Here is a 10,470-nt window from a genome sequence, read left to right on the forward strand (position 1 = left end):
GAAAGTCAAGAGCATTTGTCCTTCCTCCATGTTTTTTGAAGAGGACAAAAGCATTCCATACTGCTAGTTCCAAGAGGTGAAAAAATTTCTTCTTTTAAAACTTTTTTCCTCTCTTCTGTGGCAGGGGGTTAGTAGCAGGGTGTTGATCTTTATCAACACCCCCCATTGTTTCATTATACACGAACACAGATTTAGGTTTCACAATTTCCTTTTTCTGTCATCCGCGCCTTTCCATTTCTGCATTATGGATGGTAGATAGGATGCAGACATCTCTCTTGTCTTTCCATTTTATTGCAGTCTGTTTACCTCGCTGGAATGCTGCAGTCTCGCCCTTCTTGAGTTTCATGCTCCGGAAATTTGGAGTGCCTAACATATCTGTGCGATTGGTAATCAGAATGTCGGCCAATTGGGGAGAACTGTAATAGTTATCCACAGTTAGACAGTACCCCTTATTCAGCAGGGGTTTCATCAGTGTCATAACTTGTGATGACATGGGTAGATGTTTGTAGTCATCATCAAATTTAGAGCCCTTGCCCATGTATATGATCAGGGACCAAACATAACCTGTAGCTGACTCACACAGCATGAATGTTTTCATACCAAATCTGGCTCTCTTGAGAGGCAGATATTGGACCCAGCCCAGTCGTCCTTCATACAGCAGCGAGCTTTTGTCAATTGTCACATCCCTTTCCGGGGTACACACAGCTCCAAATTTAATAGACATGTGATTCAGGATAGGCCATGTTTTGTTTAGTTTAGGTTGTGGATGATTTTCTGCTACATATGTACTATTGTCCGAAAAATGTAGGTACCTCTTCAAGTTAAGAAATCTTCGAAAAGGAAGAAGTTGACGAAATATGGGTGTAGCTAATATACATGCCTTGGACCAATACATTTGATATGTAGGTTTCTTTACAATGCTTTGCAGTATTGTCAGCGCGATAAAAAGATACATTTCATCAATTGTTGTGTCCTTCCATTCCGGAGCATTAGTCTGTCTTGCATATCTGTTAGCCTTGGTCACCAAAATATCTATAAAATCATCGTCAATGAACTGACTAATATAGTGTATAACATCCTCACAACACGGCTGGAAATGTATTTCAGGATTAGCCTTGAAAGGAAAACGTGGTGGGGCAGGTGGTAGTGTTCCGGAAGTATCAGTTTCACACCACTGTCTGGCACTTACAATATCACAATCAGATGAACTAGAACTACCACTTTCTTCTTCTGAACTGTCCTCAAAAACTTCTTCAGAACTATCAGACTCACTAAACTCAGAGTCAAACTCTTCTTCACTCTCCATTTTCACCTAACAGACAAAGTACACTTGGATAGCAACAAATACAGGAAAGCCGCAAAAAGGAACTGGCTGAGTCACCGACATCCACTACGGTTGAGTCAGAGACATCTGTTGGCAAAAATAGGACCCTAAAGTAATAATTTCATAAACATCTGGTGGAAATATTGAGAAACAACAAGAAACGAGTATATTCGGGCTTTTAAATTAGGTACCGATCAATGAGCGACATTCCCGAGTATACTCAGGATTTTATTTGATATAAATATATAAAACCCCGAGTATACTCGGGCTTTCATGTTAAGAGGTTAAAATATGGTAAAATGCAATCTTCACCAAAAATATGCAAAAACTGGAAGCTGACTGCTGTCATAATGAGTAGATCTACAGTTTTCTTGCATGCTCCTTTCAAAGAACATTCACAAAGTGCCTGGTGGGCATTTATCTCATCTATTTTAAATAGGCATAAATAATAATCCATGTATGCAGCAGCATGGTGGTGTGGCAGTGCATTTGAACGCTATTTTGCCAGACTCCTAAGTAGTTGTTTTCATTTTTGAATGTATACTGTGATCTGTAATTAGTGAATTCTGAGACTCTGCATTTGTGTTTGAATCTTGTACAATGATAATTGATGCAAAGAAGATGTTAGAAGTTTCACACCAGATTGAATTAACCTCTTCATCACGTGAAATACCTGAGGAGGAAAGAAAAACTGCAAACATTATTTTCACTTTGATCGAGAAACTTAAAGATGCCACTATCACTGAAATCCTAGAGGATGATGAACTGATGCAAATACCTTTGAAGGAAACTACTGATGTTGAGCCTGTTTATGAGCCTTTGAATGATGCTGTTGCTTAAGCATGTTCTTTTAATTATGTCAAGAAAGAAATTGAAGCTAAAACAAAGGAGGATCCATTGAAAATAATCATGCATCACATCAGGAGGGATAAGGACAGCAGTTGTCTATCTTGTTTTCAGAGATATTATAAACAATAAGGATAAATTCAATGTGGGAAACCAGAATATGTGTGGTCTAATTTTTAAGTGGTAAGGGCTACCACTTCTCTAAGGGCCCTTCTCTAAGTTACTGAGGTTGATGATCCCATGACCATCCAAGTTTCTAAGCTGAAGGCTAAACACAATTAAGTTACATCGGTTGATGACCAAAGTTTCCACTTTACTAACCCCAGCATATTTACTGCTCCATCAATCAAAGTCAAATAATGCAACAACAACAACAATGCTCACAATACTTTGTGGCAGTAAAATCCATTACCTTCAGATATGTCCCCTTAATCGTTAAGTTAACATTTACATATTCCCCAGAAAAATAAACTAAGATTTCCAGAGTGCATCTTCAAGTCATTCGCTTGATTTAAAGTTATTTCAAAATACGTTTCCACTGAATTTAATAATTAAATAAATTTAAATGATTTAATGAAATCTTAATGAACAACAAATTCTATCTCCGCGGACGAATGGTTTCTTTCACAAGCCACTACACAAGTCTTGACATAATTCATTTTTTTAAATCATGTTGGATGTATATCGTCGGTAGCTGGAAAAAATTTACATCACTTATTTCCAGTATTTATCCTGTTTTGTGACATCACACTTTAATTTAATCCAATACTAACCATTATTACTACTTGGATAACCCTGATAATTAAGTTCAAAACCATAAGTAACTCGCCGTACAATGTAAACCGATTACGATGTCCTATCTTGTCATAACATTTCCGTGAAGCTTTGTGCGCCCCTCACAAACAAAACAATCATCATTACCATTGCTCTATATTTTGGACAACCCTGAAATTGGCTAACCTCGCTCATTATACTCTAAGTTCGTGGTCTCAAATGTACATTACAATCTCAATTAAACAAATTTACAGTATCTAATAACACACATGTTATTCCCGGATGAAAAATTCAACTAGATTCCGTAATTATTGATATCCACTGCCAAGAAATGCAATCTCGTTTCAATGCGTAACACACTCTGCACGTTCTGTTATTCGAGCTGCGAACTCCTATCAGGTGACGGCATTGAGACACGATCCCCGCTCTGCTGTGATATGAAACATCTGTTTCGTCTTGCTTGACTGGCCTCTCAGAATGAAACCTTTAACTTCGCCAACATAATTAAACAAATACGATATTTCTGACCAGCAAAATGCACATAGATTATACTTCAAAATCCCCTACAATAATTGTACATGTCGCAAATTAATACAGACATGGATTCTCTAGTTCTACTTTCCATCCCAAACATTACACAAAATCTCCCTCGGGCTTATACATATCCCGGCACATTTACAGGCTTCCAATCACCTGATTCACAAATCCTATCTCAACTCGTACGACAACTCTGAACTCCGCCTCAACTCGACGGCTCTCACTAACAAAGAAATGGAGTAAAATATTTGGAATCCACGACGCATAATACGCACAAATACTTTAATAATGAACACTTCGCATAATGATCTCATATTTTCAAAACTGGATTTTCACCAAAGTGACTGTCAAAATTCTACTATTTTTTTTTATTGTCAGTCAGACACAGTTTAAATGGACATAGAATAACGTTTCACTTCGTGACAAAATTCACCACTCTACAGTTCTCACCCGACAGCACGCTTCCGCTCGATTGAAAATGGGTAACCATGGATTTCTTGCATCACTTATGTCATAATTCAAACAGAAAAATTTTATGTCAGATAAAATTATCTCAATTTAACATCACAAAAGTATAGGCAATAAATTCACAGAAATTGACGATCTACTCTGGACGTAATATCACTTCGAAACTGTCACTAATAACTTTTACATGTCACATGGCACTCGCAATATTTTAAATTTATCCAAGCAGAAAATAAAACAAATGACCTATCATCATATTTTGACATTCGCCAAAAAACATAGGGGTGACCAACTGCGTCATAAAAACCCATTTCAGATGCACATAAGTTTGACATCACAAAACAAGATATAGTAGGTGGTAAGATGGCAAGGCACCTACCTTAGATTGACGTCGGATTCCATCCTTCGGCTCACCCATGACCTTCCGCCGCTTATCTAGCCATTTTACATTTCTGGCTGTACATCATAATATTTATTTATTTTCCTGGAATAAAACATTTTTTTTTAAAAAAAGAATTACCCTTCACTTGTTGATTTTGTTGATCGCACTCGACTGATAGTATTTATTTCCCGCACACGAATTACTTCCCTTACCACACACAAATATATAAAAACGTCTTTGGTTTCTTGACCGTCCTTTTTATACAATTACTTCTGCTCAAAGAAAAACTATCTCCACATGGAGTCAAGACCCTAGCCACATCGGCTAAAATCTGTCGGTTTTACTTACAGTAGTCTACTTTGTCGATTGATTTACAGAGCAGTTCAACCCTCTGTCTTCAGCCTCACGATACAAAATGCAGGGGTTTCAACATGGCGTCCCTTCTATATTTATAGACAGTACCCCCTCTCTCCAGGCATTTTCCCTTTGCCGCCAAGAAAATTTGCGTAACTTTTTTGACTTAAATGAACCGTATTTAAAAGAGTTTTGGATGTAACCCCATACTTGCTACATGGCTATCGGTAGTGTTCCTGGACTTTTAAAATGTATGCACATTAAATTAACTGGTTAGAAGACCTCATTTGATAGGCACTACTTTTCTATTGACTTCGCATGGGGACGCTAGACACATGCGCCGTTCTGAAATAATCCCCAGAAATGGCTTAGCAGTCTCAAATCCGTCTTACTAAAGACCAATTGTCTTAAAGATAAATACAGAACCATCATTATATTGCATTCACCACTAATTCTTTCATTTAATTATATTTATTCAACATAAACTTCCTTCTGTATCCTTCCACTGCCGACACGTGCGGATGACGTCACGTATCCCAGCGTGGGAATGAAGGTAGCCACCCCCTGGCCACGTGCTGCTTCCGTGATAACAAGACTATGTTCAAGCTCCTCATTACCATTGACATGGGGCCTCATGAAGTAACTTTCATACTTAAAATTCTTAGGGCACAAAGGTCATGGGTTCAATATGTAACCATGAGGAGTTTTCTGGAGTTAATCCTTCTCATATGCAGTACTATAGAGATGATTTCTAACAATTTGGGTGGAGCCTTTAATGGCCAAGATGGCATCAATTAGCATTGTAGAATAATCCTTATTTATAGCACAGTTTCCAGTCATATTCATTATTATACCAATATCTATCTAGGCTCATGAATATGTATAATTGCCACTATGGGCAGCTTAAATTGGTACAAAAAGTATTGATTGCATCTGAACCTTCCACTGTATTTGGTTTTATACCATTTTCACTCGGGCACTTTGCAAATGTTCCTTGTTAGATTTATGCTACATTGTTTGAGGCTCTTGCATACAAAACCAATAACTGGATTACCGTTAAGCATGCTAGTTAAAGCATTATAATCGTGTAGAATATTGTAACGGGTTGGCGGGGTAGATAAATAAATGAGTACAGCACCTGGTAGCAACCTATTTCTAAGATTTATTAACTAAGCACTACCACTACAGATTTACACACACACAGAGATGATAGCCAAGCTTACAAGTTACACAAGTACACTTACACACTTACGGTTCGCGCACTCTCTCTCTTTAGTTTTTCTTGGGTTCCATCTACAATGACACACACACACACATAGTCATAGATTATTTACAGTACATTCTCTCAGCCACTCAGTCAAACTCGTTAGCGCTGTCACGGTTCACACCCTACACGTCAGCCTCGCAGGTCGGGATAGTATCCGCTGTTCACTCAACCCATTGAACTCCGCAGTCTTCACACGTCATCTCCTAGTGTTCCCTTCTTCGCTGCTCCAGAACACTCCAGGTTCTCCTCCAGCAGCCAGCCTCAAGGGATACACACACACGACATCAGGAAAACAGGAACGAGTCCTCGGCTCCACAGGCAGATACTTCATCAGGCTGCACACTCCCAGGCCATCACTGACTGCACTCCAGCGAACTTAATCTCGCTCCCACTCACTCACTAACTCACTCTCACTCTCCAATTCTCACTGACTCCAGGCAGGTCGTTCCTCTCTTATATACCTGCGCTGGTTCTTCTAGAATCGTCCGGATGTTCGATGGATCGAGGAACCTCGCGAAACAGAAGACTCCAGATTAATCTTCCAGTCGTTTCTGTAGTCTTCTGCGGCGCGACCACGGATAGAAGTGAGAAGGGCCGGCCCAGCGCTTGAGTGTTGCTCGCGGATTGGCGCGCTCGAGCGTAAGGGGGGTGGGGCGATGGGAGACGCCCCCAGCGTGTAGTGAGTTAGCATGGCGGACTCTACAACCATTACAATATCGTAGGGTAAGCACAGAGGTTGTATAGCTGATGAAAACTGCATAGTTCATGACTTACCAGTTCAGTACCATACAGAAACTCAAAAATGAATTACAAAATATATATTGGGCCAACTTCTATCCAAGAAGCTGATAGTTATACTTGTGTTGGGCTGACTTTAGCAGTGCAGCTAATCATTAGCCTTCTGTTCCAAAATGTCAAGATTGATCCTGGTTTAGGTGTTTAAATACAACTTTCAGCAGAATTAAATTGCACAAAAAATAGAGTTTGAAGATAAAATTGAAAATTGTTGGTTACCTTTAACCACACATGTGAGAAACTAAAAAGAAACATTAAAGTTAGAGTTATACATTTACAATTCTCTATCGTTTATATTACATGTTTAAAATACAATTGCACTCGGTCATGCCAAGAACTACTGTTGCTTCCAGCTTGTTTAAAGAGTTCCTGCAGGCAAAAGTGTTTGTTAGCAGTTAGAATGGATGTTAAACAAATAACATTATTATTACTATTATTTATTTAGATCTTCAGTATTTTCTTATTTTTCTAGAAATTTTACTTGCTATTCTTCCTTCTAATACTGCTTCTACTTAGTAGGTAGATTGTGGATTTATATTGGTATGTGTTCTGCAAAAATGATTTGGTATAAATGGATTTTTGGGTGAATAAATCAATCATTGGCAGGTTTTCTTGTACGTACCTTAATATTTCAGTTTTCTCCCACATATCTTCCTTTGGAGGTAGACTAAGGCTTTTGTATCTCTGTTATTTCATAATACTGGACTTGTGCCTTATAAAGAATTGTTTTTAAAAAAATTGATTTTTCTTTTTTCCATTGCACATCTGTTTGTAGAAGAGAAAGGCATTTTTAAACTCAGTGTATATGTTTAGATTTTACATCTCATCCATGAATTTCTCAGTAAAACTAACTGACCTTGCTCACCAAGCAACAGTCTAAAAATATTGTCAGTATCTTATGTGTATTTGTCCATGTTATTTTGTAATACTGAATTTCTAGCTGTATTTAAGCATTTGGGTAACTTTTGTAATATTTTGTAACTTGGATTATGAAACTCAAGTACATTTCTAAAACATAAGCCTAAGTGTTTTACTTTTAATCACAAAATGTTATTAAATGAGAAGACACTGAGGTTGCTAGGACATTGCCTTGATGCAGAATGCTGCATATTAGTCTGAAAGAAAACACTTTGGTAGACATTTCAGTATTGTATGAGATCCATATCACTTAATAATGTGTGAAAAACCTCTTTTAGCAGAATTAAATTGCACAAAAATTAGAGTTAGAAGATAAAATTGAGAATTGTTGTGAAGAGTTATACTTTTACAATTCTCTATCTTTTATATTACGTATTTAAAATACAATTGCACTCGGTCATGCCAAGAAGTACTGCTTGTGCTCTGTCATCTGGTTCTATTGCTGGGTACAGTAGAGTGCTAAATCTATAACTCCTCAGTTGGTTGGTCCTTGGTGGTACAGTGGTTCCTTTCACTTTAATGCCACTTACCCGTGAATGATCAGCTCGCATTCCACTGAGAATTCACGCAGTTGTTTTTGCATTGTAGCAGATTCTTTTCTAGAATTTTGTCTTCTCAGTAGTCTGAGATGAACGTGATGATTAGATGTGGTCTACGAACATGCTCTCTGCTCACCTCGCTGTCCTCTACCCACTGTGATAAACAAACACTAACACTGCTGCCTTGCCCAAGTGGTCCTATTTTGAAGAACCAGTTATTGAAGTAACCAAGAATTGATTTGATATATCTTCTTTTGATGAATTTCAAGGTGAGAGGGAGAGTAGAACAGTTTAAAGTTATACAGGGTATAAAAGAGTAGTGCTGTATTTGCCATTTTATTTCCTCATTATTTTATTTTGTTTATTATTATTTATATATTTCATTGCTGCTTTGTTTAAATTTCAAGACTTTGTTCGGAAAACAATGTATGGTAATATTGCATTGGCTTTTGCTGGGATAATACCTTACTTCACTGTAAGTTCCAGTGTACCTTTCCCAATGTTCAGCCCTTTTAATTTCTGTACTATTATTACTATTAAACACCTGTATTATAGTAATACAGATCATAAGATAGCTTTCACATTCAGTAATTATATCCTGAGCTGATTACCATGATAATTGCTGCCCCTAAATGAAGCATTTTTATTCAGTTACAATTTGCATTCTGCATAAACTTTTTCTACTACTTCGAAGATCTCATAATCATGAGGTATTTGTTCATAATAAAGTAATGGACCTTAAAGAAAAAATTCTCTCAGCTGCAATGGGCTGAAATTATGCATATTCTCCTAAATCTTTCTCTTTGCTACATTACAAGTAGTATAGAAAATGAGATCAATCTGTTGAAACTCAACATTGTAGGTTTGAAGTGATTAAAAGTAAAATATTCTTCTACAAGTGGTACATACATCTAATTTGAGCAAAGATTTCAACCAATGTGATATGAATGTGTACATTTGTTTTCCACTGTACAGATGGTTTCGCCTTTTCTCAAGAAGAAGGTGGGGCAGTGACGCAGTCAGAAGTGATCCGGGCATACGACACGAACCTACCCAAGCCTGGGGGAATGTGAAGCCTAAATACACTGTGGCTGTTGGGAAAAGGAAATGGTTGTTGCCAAGAATATTGGCCCAAATTGTACATCATGTATTTTGTTATATAAATAAAAAGAAGGCCTGGTAAGTCGATGTATGTGTATATATATGATAGAGATCTTCATTGATAATTATACTATACATAAATACAAGTCGGGCACAGCCGATCAGGAAACCAACATGATCTGCTGGTTGGTTAGTACCTGAAAGTCTGAGGATGTTTTCCATGTGGTTCCAGAATGTTGCTGGTCAGTCTATTCTTGAGTAATAGGGGAAAAATTGCATTGAGAATGTCATAGTAACCAAGAATTGATTTGATATCTCTTCTTTGATGAATCTCAGGGTGAGAGGGAGGGTAGGGCAGTTTAAAGGTAAACAGGGTATAAAAGAGCAGTGCTGTATTTGCCATTTCATTTCCTCATTATTTTGTTTGAGCATGAAAAAATCTTTTAACATTACACCAAAATTAATTTAGTCACCTGTTTTTATATATGGTATATTTTATGTTACGGTGCTGATGGTTTTCATTTTATGAATTAATTGCTACATTCTGTTTCTTTGAAATTGTGTATGCTACAGTCCCATCATGTATGCTTAACTTGCTGTAGAGGATATTGAAATTAGAATGTGAAAATGGATTTAAGGTCAAGTAAAGTCTGAACATCATAAGGTATACATTTTAAAGAGCAGATTTGCACTAAATATTTTTGTAATAAAAGTTGTTGAATAAAATCCCAAGGGCTCTTATTATTTGTCACAGGAAAAGAATATTGCATAGAGGGAATTATTTAGCCTACTATTAAGTTATTTAAGTTTATAGAATGTTCCAAAATTATGCCCCAAAAAGGGTGTTTCCATGAAAATAGTTTTGAAAGATTTGTAATAAAAGGTCCAAACAACTTTTTTTTGTCAGGATATTGGTTTGATATGTAAATGGTATTTCTGGAACTGATTGTATGGTAGAAAGATTTAACTGTAAATTGCTTACAGAGAGTATGTATTTATAGAATAATATTTACTGGCCTAATATTCTTTGCCTACAAGTGAAGAAAGAATGGTCCAAACTCTTTTGGTTACCGTACTTTTCTCTGTGCTTTTATTTATTGCTGATGTCTCATACTGCAAACTGTGGCAAGGATACTCATAATAAAAGTGTGTATGAAATTTGAAATGT

The 10,470-nt window shown here is 37.0% G+C and overlaps 1 protein-coding gene across 4 annotated transcripts in view; it reads left to right on the top strand.

Annotated features, from left to right (window-relative positions):
- Nucleotides 1-9,389, top strand: part of ATP8A (ATPase phospholipid transporting 8A1) — a 305,670-nt gene extending 296,281 nt beyond the window's left edge. For all 4 annotated transcript variants that reach the window (XM_068227251.1, XM_068227249.1, XM_068227247.1 and 1 more), the window contains one exon: nt 9,177-9,389. In XM_068227251.1, the coding sequence (XP_068083352.1) occupies nt 9,177-9,274 (98 nt within the window). In that variant the 3' untranslated portion in view covers nt 9,275-9,389. The remainder of the gene's footprint in view (nt 1-9,176) is intronic.
- Nucleotides 9,390-10,470: the final 1,081 nt, after the last annotated feature.

Source organism: Anabrus simplex, chromosome 4 (genome assembly GCF_040414725.1).
Source record: "Anabrus simplex isolate iqAnaSimp1 chromosome 4, ASM4041472v1, whole genome shotgun sequence".
Lineage (NCBI taxonomy): Eukaryota > Metazoa > Arthropoda > Insecta > Orthoptera > Tettigoniidae > Anabrus > Anabrus simplex.